A 15127-nucleotide genomic window follows, 5' to 3' on the forward strand; every position below is an offset into this window, starting at 1 on the left:
TACATAGATGAAATAGATGGACTGAATTGCACACTTTCGTTTATAATGTTTCTTATACAATGGTACACGTAGATGCGCTCACAAAAGGCAAAATTCCCATCATGCTGTGCATGCTCGTCATGTGACCACCAAATGGCATGTGCAATGTTCTCAGCCTCGTCTAGCTCGTACAGCCATACTAAGGTTAACTTCGGGTTCATTATTAATGTACGATGCATACAGAGGCAGACGGGGACTCCTTTAGAGTTCAGTATTAATGTATGAGGCACATAGAGGCAGAATACGACTCCCCTCGGGTGCAGTATTAAAGTATGTTGTTCATACAGCCAGACATATGACTCCCAAAGGGTTCAATATGAATAACGCTTATTGAGGCAAAACTAGGGCTCTCTTCCGGTTCAGTCTCACGTCTGGGGCTTATGAAACCAGACTAAAGCTCCCTGTATATATACACACACACACAATCAACACCATCTACCCGTCTCAGCCATCACCTCAAACCACAACAAAGCCCCGCCCACTAAGGCGAAATCAACCAATAGGAGCGGGGCGCTTTGTCCACTTACTATGACGTCTTGCATATCATTAGTATAAATGATGAGTGTTGGCAAGTTATGATGTTTAAAGCCTCCCTTGGGGTTAAACTTTAAACACCGTGGTGAATTCCAATCATTTAATAATTTGTAATAGCGAGTGCATGCGTATCACATATGCTTATATATGCTTATATGTATGGTAACATGTGGATATACATTTACATAATGCCGGTATAATTGTATTTACATATATACACATACATGCACACATTTAACCTACGCAACACATGTATATAATTATTAGACATTCCACACACATGCATGTATAAATATGGACGGACAAGAAGACGCAATACAAGACCTGGAATAATTTCACATTTAAAGGTAAGTTCATATTTAAAAACAACTTTGCTAAAAACGTCCTTATAGTATAGTAATGTTTAAAATTACAATGTTATATTAAAAGGCTCTTATCATGCGGATGACACTGCTGTCACGTGCCGCTAACGATAATGACACTGCTGATGATGTTGCCACGAAAAGCATTAGATGATGATGCCGATGTGATACTGTAGATGCTGCTGTTACACTGATGTCAATGATACAGCTGCTGATAGTTGTAATCTGATTATGTTTATACTTATGATGCTGTTGAGGACGCTTCTGTTTAAGATGTTGCTACTGATCCTGTTGCTTATAATTCTGCTGCTTTCGAGAATGATGATACACATTGTTCTCTCGATCACCCGGCAGATCGACAATTCAAGACCGCCTCCTGGTGAACACTGCTGGTACTGCACATTGATGTCACCCTCGTGGGCCTCGAACTCAATATAAACTTTACACGGAGCACAATCGTACATAATACACAGATTACCACGTATACCATTATACGCATGCACTGGCGGATCCGATTGAAATCCCGAATTTCGATCGGATCATTGGGATTAATTAGTAATAAATCGGCATTTTGCGACCCCCACTGCCACTGTGCAGCATATTGTTACGTGCCAGGGACTCTATGAGATGATAGGACAATAGTCTGAGTCCATTATTGGCAATAAGTAACGGCAAAGCAGTGATAAGTGACTCAGAATTGTGCGCAGTTGTGTATACAGGACACGACTTCCCTGAAGGCATCAACAGCTTCAGCGAGCGCGATGCCGATCACACAACGCGGTTCGAATTCGACCCTCGATCGATGGCTGCGCCATCGCCGCACACGCGTCGAATAAAAGCAAGGGACAAGTCCTTACTTACTAACAACTCCTCTATCATGTTTCATTGCTGGAGGGCTTGCCCCCCCCCTACCTGAAAATATTGGCTCTGCCATTGTATGCATGTACTTAAAACTAGACATGTAACAATTTGCCTTCAATTGTCACGATTTGGACTCACGATTCGATTATCTCGTTTTTTGCTTCCGACTTCTCATTTTTTATTTGGCAATATTTGTACACTTTGGTTTGCTCATTTTTTTTATATAGAAAGAGGTGCAAATTTACATCTCATGTGCATACCTTTAAAAATAAGTTATTCCTAAAAACATGACTAAATCCACGTATCGTGAACTTAAATTACACTCCACAAAACTACAAAAATACGAAGGTCCCCCATTTAGCCTTTTACAGACTCTTGGCGCAAGTGCCGTTAGTGAGCACCTATGAAGGCTGGCACAGTACAAGAAAGGGTAGGTGGCCAACACTACACCTGGCCGCCTTTGTCTCCCTAGTGCTGATGTGTACACACTGTTTAGGTATTGTAATCAATTATTAAGGGCTGAGTTAACCTAGAGGAGGCCCAAGACCGGTTGAAATATAAGCGGGAATCCAACTCGGGACGCTGGGTTCGTAGTGCAGTGTGCAGATCACGACACTACCCTACACACATATAGAAATAAAAAATACAAAAACAATGCTGCGCCTTTTGGCGTCATCTGGTCCAACACCATGTGAGATTAGGCTCTAAGAAAAGCTGTCTCGGGTGTGGACCAATCAATTTCAAGGACAGTGCATACATTATCAGAGTTGTGTTTTTTGTTTGCATTCCGACCGCAGGTATTGTGGTCAATGAAAACATGACTCCTTGTAAAAAAGGTGTCAGTTTTGTTGCCAGATAAAAGGGTAAAAAAACAATTATAATGCTACGCTGCTTATCCATAGGTTGTTGTGCATGTGTTGTTAGCAAGTACCTATTAAGTCCGGCATGGCGCACAAGGGGGTGATGTGACCAGCACCACGCCAGGCCACCTTTGTCTCCCAAGCGCTGATATTGACACACTGTATCCAGACCTCATTTCAGGTCGAGTCGACCTAGGGGAGACCAAAGTACAGGATAAGATACAATTTTCTACTATTACCGTCATCAAATATGGAAATTTAACACGTAGGCTTTCGCGACCAATATTTTGTTACCGTGACACATGTTTTTACTGATTGGCCATGTCAGGTTTTGGACGGTTGCGACACATTTATAATAACGCAATCTAACCCAAGAACCTTTGTTATGAAATATGGAAATGACAAGTTTCAACAAAACAGAAACCTGTACAAAATCCACTCGGCCCTGCACATTGTGCAAACATCATCAAGGGTTCCATAAAAACTGCATTTTGGTCCTCTTGTCAAGGTTCACCGTCAAACAAATTTGATCAAATGAGATCGACTAACCAGCAGCAGTGAGGCAGACAACTGTGGACCGGTTCATCCTTATTATGACTCATTAGTACAGTCTAGTAACCAATGCTCACAGCTAAAACTTCTGCCTCTGGGAACCAGTCCCCACTGCCACACTATGGGGTACATTAAATTGGTTGTCAACAATAATTAAATGCATTTCTTTTCTAATTCATTTGGCTGAAAATAACAGCTCCGATAATTAAAAGTAGTGGTGTTTCCCTCTGCTATGAAACAAACATTTATGATATCCCTTCGATTTAAAATATCACTTCTCTTGCAATGTGGTGAGCGAACCCGGAACGATTTGGTGTTTTATGTCTGATATGCACTACATCCCTGTATTCTAGATTTGAAGCTTTCGTGACTGCAAGGATTTATATTCTTAGGTTTTTTCGGTAAAGTCACGTAGGTAAAAAATAAAAATTAATAAAAGTAAAATAAAAATAAAATTTAAATCACGAGGTTTCGGAGGCAACACAAGCTTCCGTCTTTAGGCGATACAGCTATCGTGCTGTGACGGTTCCACCTGAAGACGGAAGCTTGTGTTGCCTCCGAAACGTCGTGATTTTTATTTTATTTTACTTTTATAAATGTGAATTTTTTACCTAAGTGACTTTACCGAAAAAAACCTAAGAATATACATCCCTGTACTTGTGGTTAACGGACTTTGTGCGACTTGGTGCTTCAGTGTTGGATGGAGTTTTCGAAAGAAGTTCAACATAGATACATACATACTTTACAGTGTTAATGTCCATTAACCTGCCAATGTTATTTTAATGGTGAATCAATTGAATGTTGTTTTCCTTGAATGTGTTTGCTACTGTCTGCTTACGGCTAAATGTTTCTTACCCGCATCAACAAATAAAATCAATCAATAAAACACACTTCGTTGCAATGTAACATGTAGGAACGTGCTGCCCCCTAGTGTATTGATAAAACAAAACTTATGATCTTGGCAGTAGTTGTGTGATATCTGCTTCCACGAAACAGTCTGACACAAGGGGAAGATAGTGTTCTGCATTAAATTCAAATGGATACTTCATTTCGTGACACGATGCTGGCAGCACAATTGAATTGAAGACAAAAATGCAATTTCCAAGAATTATCCAAACAACCTAACACACCTCTGAAAAAAGTATTGCAATGCAGTTAGTAAGCATGTGTAGGGCTGTTACAGAGGGTCTGTTTGTGTAGGGCTGTTTACATAGGGGCTAATGGAAAACAGACACAATGGGCGGGGTCTCCGTGAGCACACGGGGTGGTGCCCGCAACGACGTCCGTACTGGACGGCGTGAGGGGGGTTTCGATCCTCTAACGGGGTATAAAAAGGGTTGAGCCAGAGAGCTCGGGGCTCAGTCTTAGAGTAGTTAAGAGAAGAGAGAAGACCAGCCAGATAGGCCCTGGACTCCCCCTGGGACGCCGCCCTTGTAAGGGCAGTGCAGGCTGGAGCCAGTGGCGTGGTCCCGGAACCAGAGTCAGACCTCTGGGATTCCGGGTACCGTAGCCCGACTAACCAGTGTCGGGCCAGACAGCCTCCCCTAGCCCGTTAGCGGAGGACTCAGCTAGGAAGGCTAGCTAGGGGTGAATTCCCAGTTGTACGGGTGAGGGGGCCGATACATCCCTCTAGTACTGTAAGCCCTTTGTGTAAATAAATACGTGTGCCTTACCCCGTTGTCCACGCGTCTTCAACAACACTTCATCTGGCGTCAGAAGAACCAAGAACATGGACACGCGCCAAACAGCTCGAGCCAGGGAACAGCGGGCGGAGGACGCCACCGAAATTGCCGAGCCCGAGATGGCTCTACTAGACGACGTGCAGCCGGGGCCGGATGCGGGCTTACCGGAGCATCGCCATGAAGAGGAGCAGCGGGGAGACGACCTGAGGCTGGCTCATGAGAGGCTGGCGGAACTGCTCTACGCCGCTGCCGCTGCGCTGGGGGACATCACACGGCTGGCGGCTGGTGGTCCACCGCGGGGCGAGAGGAACCGGCTTGTGGAGCGCCTTCCCGCCATTTCTGAAGATTTAAATTTTGAAATTCCCGCCATCGACGCAGCGACCGCTAGGGGCGTGGCCAACCTCAACCTGGGGTCCGACATCGGCCGCGCTGGGGCTGCTGCATCAACGACGGAGGAGGGCGCGTCATCAAAGCTGCGACAGGCGATGCCATCTGCCATTCGCGCCGAGACGCAGCCGAGTCGGGGAGGCAGCAGTCCACGGGACTCCACGGCAGCCGCTGCGCTACACCAAAGGCTGCCCCCGCTTAAAGAATTCGTGGGCGCAGAGGGCGACTGGAGCGGCTTTCAAAGACGCTTCCTCGCCCACCAGGAGATGGCTAAATGGACGGACGAAGAAGCTCTCAGCGCCCTGCCGGCGCTCCTGGACGGCGACGCGCTTGCCGCCCTAACATCGGCACCAAAGGAAAGGCGCTCCACGTTACCGATGGCGCTGCAGCTGCTGGGAGGGGTCTACGGACCGTCGGCGGAATGCAGACAGGAGTTCTACGACCGCAAGCGGGGAGAGAAGGAGTCGCCCCTAGCGTACCGAACGAGCCTCCTGGCGATGGCCAAGTCGGCCTTCCCCCGGATGGATGACGACGGCATCGACGCTATGGTAACGGAGAAGATACTCCTCCTGGCCGACGATCTAGACATCGCTGTCGTCGCACAGGAGGACGCGGAAATGACATCGCTCCAGGCGGCGCGGCTCCTCCACGCAAACCTCCTGTCGCTTCGACGCAAAGCCAGCAGGGCATCGGCGGGGCGTGCGGTGGCTGCAGCCACCCTTCCGACGGAGGAACTCTACGCCGTCGACCACCGACGGCAACAGGCGACGAGTGCACGGCCGGGCCAGGACGGGTCAGGCCGTTCCGACCACTCGTCACCTCCGACGTCGCTCCCGCGGTGTTATAACTGCGGCGTCCGGGGCCACGTCGCCTCGGGGTGCCGCTCTCCTCGTCAGCGCGGGACGACACCTCACCGGGACGACGGGCCTCATCCCAAGCTCCACCGTCAAACACCGGCGAGTCGCGGCACCCCACACGTTTGGCCCACACACACACCCGTCACGCACTCAAACACCGCGACGAGAGGGGGGCCGGTATCACGCACCATCGCACCATCACGCACCACTCCGGGTACCCATATCGAACCCGGCCAGTGGTCCGTGCTGGCCGATCGTGTGGTTGCCGCATCGTCGGGGTCGTCGGCCGTTGTAGGATATATCGACGGGGTGGAAGTGCGCATCCTGGTCGATACGGGGGCATCGGCGACTATTATTTCGGAATTAATTTACAATATTCTCCCTGTCCGGAGCCGTCCTTTGATGCCTGTTAACGTACCATTCTATGCGGCTAACGGGGGCTCACTTGGCATCATCGGACAAATTCGTGCCCAAATTTGTATTGGGGAAATTAAATTGTCTGTCTCGTCCTCGCTGGCGGTTCCGTGCCTGCTGGGGACGGACTTCCTGGCCAAAATGCCGATTGTAATTTTGATCGACCAGGGGTGCATAGAGCTTCCATCGGGCAGACGCATGGCGTTCCTGCCATCACCAGTTGCGACTCGGACGGCGTTCGCGACGGTGCCGGCGTTCGTGGAGAGAACGGTACGCGTTCCTCCGGGAACGCAAATGTTGGTGCCCTTGAAGCTTCGGCGGCCCCTCGTTAAGGGTGCCGGGGCGCAAGGGGTACTGTTGGGACCGTCTAGGGCCGGGGTTAGTGGACCTGATTTACTACCGGCCCAGACCATAGTGAGAGGGGATAGTGAACCCTTCATCGCGGTCCTAAACGTGGGCTCGCGGACGGTGGTGCTCCCACAGGGGACCGTGCTTGCTCACGCAACGCCGGTGCCGTGTGAGGAGCCCGCCGTCAATTCCGTCAACACTGTCCCTGCGTCGCGACCGCGTTCGGACAGCGATGAAGGGTGGCTCGAGGCGCTTTGTGCGGGATCGACGGACCTGTCCGATTCAGAGCGTCAACAACTTAAAACGCTATTGCGAGAATTTTCCGACGTTTTTAGTCGAGATAAATATGATTTGGGCTGCACTCACTTGCTGCGTCACCATATTGACACGGGTGACAGCGCGCCAATTCGCCAAAATCCGTTTCGGTTGAGTCCCGCCGAAAAGGAACATGTCAAATCGGCTGTTGATGACATGTTAGCCGCGGACATCATTTCTCCTTCCACCAGCCCTTGGGGAGCGCCGATCGTCCTGGTTAAAAAGCAGGACGGTTCGTTGCGGTTTTGCGTTGACTTCCGGCGTCTTAATAAAATTTCGGTTGCCGACGCATACCCGCTCCCTCGGATGGATGAATCGCTTGACGCTTTGGCGGGAGCGCGATTCTTTTCCACACTCGATTTACTTTCGGGATTCTGGCAGCTTCCTCTGGATGATGAGTCTAAGCCTAAAACTGCTTTTCGTACACCGCACGGCTTGTTTCAATTCAACAGGTTGCCGATGGGCTTGCACTCAGCGCCGGCAACTTTCCAGCGTTTGATGGAATTGGTTTTGGCTGGACTGCAATGGGAGTCGTGCCTCATTTATTTGGATGACGTTATCGTCTTTAGTAAAACTTTTGATGACCATCTCCAGAGGTTGCGGGCAGTTTTCCTAAAGATGCGGGCTGCTAATTTGAAATTTAAGCCCCAAAAATGCCATTTGTTGCGTGATTCGGTGCGTTATTTGGGGCACATCGTGGGACGCTCGGGTATTGCTACCGATCCCGCCAAAACGCAGTGTGTCAGCTCCTGGCCGACTCCCACCACAGTGGGAGAGGTCAGGAGTTTTATTGGGTTCGCGTCGTATTATCGACGGTTTGTTGCTGATTTTGCAACAATTGCAAAACCCCTGCACGCTCTAACATCTAAAGGGGTTCGTTTCCACTGGGGTCAAGAGGAGGAGGCTGCGTTCCGCTCCCTTCGGGACGCCCTGGTGAAAGCCCCTCCCTTGATCTACCCTGATTTTTCGAAACCCTTTTTGCTCGACACCGATGCGAGCAACACGGGTATTGGGGGTGTGCTTTCCCAGGTGGTTGATGGCGTTGAACGGGTGGTCGCATACGGTAGTCGGGTGTTGTCTCCTGCGGAGCAGAGATATTGTGTTACCCGTAGAGAACTGTTGGCAATTGTTTTTTTCATCCAACAGTACCGCCCATATCTGTACGGTCGGCATTTCACCGTCCGCACAGATCATGCGGCACTACAGTATGCCCTGCGGGTTCAACAACCATCGGGACAGTTGTCTCGATGGTTGGAGGTTCTCCAGGATTTTGATTTTGAGACCACTTACCGTAAGGGCGTTCGCCATACCAACGCGGACGCTCTGTCACGCATGCCAACCGCCTCGGAATGTGCATGCCTCCTGGGGTCGGGACGTTGCAGACCTTCAGGGGACGCATCGGTCCCGATCCTGGCAGCCACCGACGATGACGAGCCACTGGCTGATAATTCTATCGAACAACAGGGAAGGGATTCCCTGTTGGGGTTGCCCGTCACTGAGTGGGGGCGCCTCCAAATGGAGGACACCTCCCTCCTCGGGTGGCGTCGTCGCGTCGGGGGTGCTGGCCGGGTGAAAGGTGATTCGGGTGCATGGGAAATGGTACAGGGTCTGCTCATGCACTGGGACGCAAAATCACAGCGACATCGGCTGGTCGTCCCTTCGGAGTTGCGAGGCAAAGTGGTGTGGGCCGCGCATGAGCGCCTGTTACATCTGGGGACTCTAAAGACCCTTGCACTAATACAGCTAGATTTTTTTTGGCCTGGTATGACAAAGGATGTGGGGGATCTTCTGAGTTCATGCCCGCGGTGTGCGCAGCGGAAACCGCCGGCGCGGGAGTCTAACCCGCCTTTACAATCGATCAAGGTGTCCAGAATAAATGAGCTGGTCGCACTGGACATCTTGGGCCCATTTCCCGCCACCCCCAGGGGCAATAAGTATTTGCTGACAGGTGTCGAGTATTTTACGCGCTGGCCCATGGCCTGGCCCCTTGCCAACCAGTCGGCAGCAGCCATCGTGGACGCCTTTGTTCAGGGATACGTCCTGGACAAAGGTGCCCCGGAACGGCTGCTGACCGACCAGGGTAAAAATTTTTCCAGCAAATTACTTAAACAAGTCTGTGACCTCTTAGGCACAAAGAAAATTCGGACCTCCCCGTATCACCCACAGACTGACGGAATGGTCGAGCGCCTGCATCGCACCATTTCGTCAATGATGGCACAGCAGGTCTCAGATTCCCAGACTGATTGGGACCTGCATATTCAGGGGGTCTTGGCGGCATATCGGATGGCACCCCATGCAGCTACGGGGTTTTCCCCCTTTTACCTTATGTACGGTCGCGAACCCGACCCGCCTGTTCGCGCCCAGCTGCAGATCCCCGACCAGCAAGGAAAAACAAAATTGGCTGACCACGTCAAATTTAATTTGGCTAAGTTAACAGAGGCGCGGGATGCTGCGAGGTTAAACTCGGACCTCCGTCAAAAGGCGAACGAGCGCCTCAGGTTGGGTCGAGCGCATGTCATACAGTGGAAACCGGGGGACAGGGCATGGTTGCACTGTCCCCAAGTACCCCTGGCTACCTCCCCAAAGCTGGCGCGGCCGTGGCGGGGGCCGGTGGAAGTGGTCGAGGTCCTGCGACCACAGTGCGTGCGCATTCGTTGGGGGAAGCGGCGATGGTTCGTGCACCCCTCTCGGTTGAAACCTTTCGTCGCGGCACACAAACCCACTTCACACATGCGTGGCCAGACGTGTGGGGGGTCGACCGACTCACTAGGTCCGTCCCCACCGCGCTCACCTAATGCCTTGCCGGCCGTGCCACCTCCAGGTGCATCGAGACTGACGGGCTCACGCCCGACCACCCCTTCTGGGGATACCAACAGTCACGAGGCATCAGAGGAGGCCCCGCTCCCGGACGGGCGATTGCCACCTGACGGTCCGCCACCCGGGGTTTCCCCGTGTGAGGGGCCCGCCGCAAGGACACGCGCAAAAATGCTGCAAACTGTTGTGAAACCGCAAGGACACGCGCAAAAATGCGCAGACTGTTGAGGAACCGCAAGATTTGTATATATATGTTGTGTTCATTGTGTGTTGTGTGGGGGGGGGGGTGTTCCCTGCCCATTGCATTCACGTACGTTGGGCTCACCTGCTGTTGTGTGCATTGTGGCTTCGCTACAAATTGTATATAGCTCGTTCTTACGGTATCCGTATTTATTCGGGGGGGGGGGTGCGTCGGATTGTTCCCTTTCAGGGTTGAGGGTTTTGTTGTTGTCGTTGTTGTTGTTGTTACTGTTGGTTCCTTCAAGTTAGCGTTAAAAACGTTTTTTTAAGGCACACGCGGGGATCCAGGGGTTAAATAACCTTTATTGAAAGTTGTTGCAGCCGGGACGGCTGCGAGCTGTACAGGGGGGGGTGATGTAGGGCTGTTACAGAGGGTCTGTTTGTGTAGGGCTGTTTACATAGGGGCTAATGGAAAACAGACACAGTGGGCGGGGTCTCCGTGAGCACACGGGGTGGTGAATTTTAATGATGCAATTCTTCGTGTCTCACTTGTCTCCTTCCATTAACCTAAACGTGAAATAACACTATTGTTGCTTGTCTCATGAGTAAGAATACATTATAAATGATGAATCGAGTATTATCCATGCATATGATGATGCATGCATTGAATCGCGAACATTATAATACATTGTTTTCCATTCCTATATGTTGCATGTAGTGTGAAGCGGTTATGCAGCGGATAGAGGACTGTGCTGGGTTCGATTTCCAGCCACGGCTAACATCAGTGCTGTGAGATAACTGAACTGGGCCTAGGCCCCTATCCATAACCCACACTGACCAGTTTGGTGAAGTACAGTCAAATTGCCATGACTAAAATGGCATGGGAATGCCTTCATCCAGCGATTGACAGCCATAAATTATTGCTGATTTAATGGTATATTTAAGTGGTTCACATGATCCCTGCAGCCACAAGATGTTCTATATTCACTACAATGGGAAAAAATAATTATCTGAACCTTGAATCAAATCACGACCCCAACACTTGGCAATTCTTGTAAGAAAAAAAACAGACACACTTTGTAACCCTCAGTCGCACACACTCTCCCGTTCACTTGCAGAGAGATTAACTCCTTCACTGGTCAACTCCACCATGGGCCAATCCCCAAGCTATGATGGGCCCGGCCTAGTCTTCCTGCACTATAACCTGACAGGACGTCTCCGTGGCCGCAAATTCGACCCCGGTTGGCTCAACAACAACACCAATGGCTCCATGCTCACCAGTCCACCATCACTCGGCACCGACACAAAGACCATGGTGATGGCGGTGGTTTGTGCCCTCATCGTCGCCGAAAATGCTGCCGTTCTGCTCGCCCTCCACCGCCACCGAACCCACATGCGCACGGCCACGCACTGCCTGTGCCTCATGGGCAACCTGGCATTCGCCGATGCCGTGGCGGCCGCCGCTTACTGTGCCAACGTCCTCCTGTCCGGCGGCGCCGCGACACTCTCGCTGACACCCGCGCGATGGTTCGCCCGTGAGGGGGCCGCCTTTGCCGCGCTCGCCGCTTCCCTCTTCAGCTTCGTCGCCATCGCCGCGGAGCGCCACGCGGCCATGATCCGCTCGCGGCCTGGCACGAGGGGCAACGGTGGCGGCAGCGGCAACGGCCAGCGACGCCGGCCACACCGTGGCCCGTTTGGCAAGAGTGGTGGGGTCGGTGGCGGTCGGGCTGGGAGGGTGACAAGGCCGCTGCTCACCGTGGGGGCATGCTGGGCCGTGGCAGTCCTGGTGGCGGTGCTGCCCAGCCTTGGCTGGAACTGCATGGGGCATGTGAGCGAGTGCTCCACGCTGCTCCCACTCTACGCGCGCAGCTACGTGGCCTTCTGCCTGGCGGCGTCTCTGCTGGCGCTGACAGCCACCGTGGTGCTCTACGCTCGCCTCTACCGCGCCGTCGCAGCCAGCCGGCGGAAGCCCGCTCGAGCACTGCGGGCCGCACGGAGGAAGGTGAGCGGGAGGTGGATAGGCACAGCTGACAACCTGGCAATGCATCTGAAAATAAGAATTGGAGGTTTATGGTTGAGGATTTAGGGTCTAAGGGTTAGGTTTCCATATGAATTTAGAGTTGTTTGTCATTCCACTGCTGAATGAGGGCCTCCGGCAACGTGCAGGTCATTATGGTTATTTTACCATACATCACTAAGTGGTTTGAAGCTTTCGTGACTGCAGGAATCCATATTCTTTGGTTCCTTCGGTAAAGTCACGTAGGTAGAAAATAATAGATCACGACGTTTCGATTGCAACACAAGCGATCGTCATCAGGTGAGACAATTATAGCAGGAAAACTGCTGAAGCAGGCGAGAGAGCTGCCGTGACAAGAGGTTATATAGGTCAGGCTCCAGCCTGCTTAGCATCTGAGATCTAACGAGATCAGACGCATTCAGAGTGATTTGGTAACAGACAAGAATTAGTACTAGGGTTGGTATGGTATGAGTAAAGCAGTTTAAATGTAACATTGAAGGTTGAACATTAATTGTAAGTTAAGTTATCCAAAATAATGCATTGTTCTAAATAATGCAAAACTGAAAACTACACTTTATAAAGGTAATCTATATCAATGCACCTGAAAATTATATCTGATATATTGAATGAATTCGACTAATTTACTTCAAAAGTATTTGTAATATTTAATACAAATCACAAAGCAAAAACAAACTAAACGCAACATTATATACTACACACCTCTCTGGAAGAGCAATCCTTGGAGACCAGGTCTTCACCTCGCAACAGATGCGGGACCTAGAAGAAGGATGAGACATCAAAGTGTCGCTGCAGAATCAATGGCATTTGCTCTGAGTCGGGCATCGTGGTGCACACCTGCCAGAGTTTCTGGATCAAATAAAAACGTGTCAAACTCCCAAACCCACTGGGCTGTGAGGTGACCAGGTGATGGCAGTACAGCAAGTGGGTTTGTGAACGTTTTTGAATGAACTTTTGTGCGCCTGGTGACTTTTCGCCGAGCCCTCCAATATCCTCCCACACAAAACTCCTTGTAAAGGAATTTGCCAAACATCTCACTACAAAGGGTGGATTGTGACTCGGTGAGACCTTCCTCGATAAACAAATGACGTAAACAACACATGTTAATGACTTTACCCTGACCGTACATATCTGTTTTACTCTTGCCCTCCTCTCGCAGATATCATCGTCGTCATCGCTAACGTCGTCACCGTCGTCCCGCCGCCGCCGCCCACGCCGCTCGCTGGGCCTCCTGCGCACGCTGGCCCTCGTCGTGGGCGTCTTCATCACCTGCTGGTCGCCGCTCTTTGCCCTCCTCGCCGTGGACGTGGCCTGCGACAGCCGGCGCTGCCCCGTGCTCCTGCGCGCCGCCGACTACGCCATCGCGCTGGCCGTGCTCAACTCGGCCACCAACCCCATCATCTATGCCGCCTGCAGCCGCGACATGCGCCAGGCGTTCATTGCGCTCGTCTGCTGCCTCCGCGGCGAGCGCTCCCACGCTAGTAGACGAGGCAGCAGCGGGAGCACCAGCGGTGGTCGGAGTCCGTCCAGCATTTCGTCTTCGTTGAGCGTGCGGCCCGGCTTAGCCGTCGGTGATGCAGGAGCGACAGTGGTTGGAGCCGCGAAGATGGTGCCCTCCTCTTTGGAGGATCGAGACAGGGTGCCATATTCACCTTCTTTCTCGTGCTCCTCCTTCTCCACATCCCCGTCTCCCTCTAATAACAACAATGCTTTGGCATCACCGTCAAAGGTGGTGGTGATGATGATGGTGGTGGCAACTGCGAAAGAGGCAACCACGGATCCCCCTTCGAGTGGAGTTTTTGTGTTTCCTGAGCCAGTGAAAGAGGAAGATGTGACAGTGGAGAGATGATGGGAGTTGATCATGCGAGGGAGTCAATGGTCATATTTGGAAGTATCACACTGTTCAAATGAGTGTGGGGCAGTGCTCATCACTGTTGGAAGTTCTACAAACCCATGGCAGAGGCCAGCATCTTTATAAAATGAATAATGTTGTGACTTCCCACAAAGTGGGTTTAACTCGTTTTAATGGCCCGAGTCAAATGATGGTGGGGCTAACTCGAGCCTCTCCTGGAATAGTCAATGTTTTGTTGTGAAACATAATTCAGGAAAATTGTGAAACTTTGACTTTGATGGAGAATAGGAAGAGTTGGAGATGCATTGTCATCGACCTCTGGTTCGGAGAAGGCACTGGAAATGAAATGTAACACTTGAGAGATGTATGAGAGTTCAGCCTCATTGAACTGTCAGCAACTCCCCTTCACCAATATGAATGTAATAGTTTCATTACATTGGAAGATAACTTTTGAATCTTTGGCTGCGATACATTTCCACATGATAAACCACTATGTTGAGCTATCATTTGTGGCCAAGTCACTTCTGAAAAAGAGATATATAGCTCAGTGGGCTTTACCTGGTCAAATAAAAAGTTTAGTTTATAGTTCTTAACTTATACAGTACTAGCTTTACTAGCCGGTTTCGCCCTGGACTTGGATTCTTGTCTTAGATTAACACACGGCCTACGCGGAGGGTGGGGGGGGGATGCGTGACGTCAGCAGGCACACTGCGTGACGCTGCCGCATGCGGGTGACATCGCAGATGTGACGTCACCGCTCACTTGCCGTGCAAAATATATGCATTATTGCGCCCCCCCAAAATACTAAAGTCTATTTTTATACTTTTTGCATTGTGTACAGTCTGGAAGCTACCCACATGCGAAATTTCAAGTTTGTTGCATGTCGGCAAGTATACTAAACATTTCGAACAGACACACATATTCACAAATTTCCCTTTTTTATATATATAGATAGAAGATAGATTACCTGTACATTCAATGCACGTATTTTGAGGATAATAATATATTTGAATTGACAAATTATCATTTGACAAT

General features: G+C 50.6%; 1 protein-coding gene and 1 long non-coding RNA gene across 2 annotated transcripts in view; one reads left to right on the forward strand and one right to left on the reverse strand.

The window, feature by feature from the left end:
• The window catches only part of LOC133346564 (uncharacterized), a 45935-nt gene extending 33753 nt beyond the window's left edge, over positions 1-12182 (reverse strand). Inside the window, exons 1-2 of the long non-coding RNA XR_009755574.1 lie at positions 11961-12182; positions 2728-2848 (exon numbers count right to left, since the gene is read on the reverse strand). This is a non-coding gene — a long non-coding RNA (uncharacterized LOC133346564). The remainder of the gene's footprint in view (positions 1-2727; positions 2849-11960) is intronic.
• On the forward strand, positions 236-14786 carry LOC133346560 (sphingosine 1-phosphate receptor 3-like). The gene is made up of 4 exons (XM_061558204.1): positions 236-920; positions 1290-1327; positions 11324-12207; positions 13400-14786. Exons 3-4 carry the CDS (start codon positions 11356-11358, stop codon positions 14087-14089), a joined length of 1542 nt encoding a protein of 513 aa, XP_061414188.1. The 5' UTR covers positions 236-920; positions 1290-1327; positions 11324-11355; the 3' UTR covers positions 14090-14786.
• The last annotated feature ends 341 nt before the right edge of the window (positions 14787-15127 follow it).

This window comes from Lethenteron reissneri, chromosome 24 (genome assembly GCF_015708825.2).
Source record: "Lethenteron reissneri isolate LAM-NWPU_2019-01 chromosome 24, ASM1570882v1, whole genome shotgun sequence".
Taxonomy (NCBI): Eukaryota; Metazoa; Chordata; class Hyperoartia; order Petromyzontiformes; family Petromyzontidae; genus Lethenteron; species Lethenteron reissneri.

Excerpts from the sequence above, each read along its gene's own strand:
- LOC133346560 (XM_061558204.1), top strand. The coding sequence starts at position 11,356 with ATGGGCCAATCCCCAAGCTATGATGGGCCCGGCCTAGTCTTCCTGCAC. Across the intron at positions 12,208-13,399 it reads TGCGGGCCGCACGGAGGAAG|ATATCATCGTCGTCATCGCT; the intron begins GTGAGCGGGAGG and ends CTCCTCTCGCAG.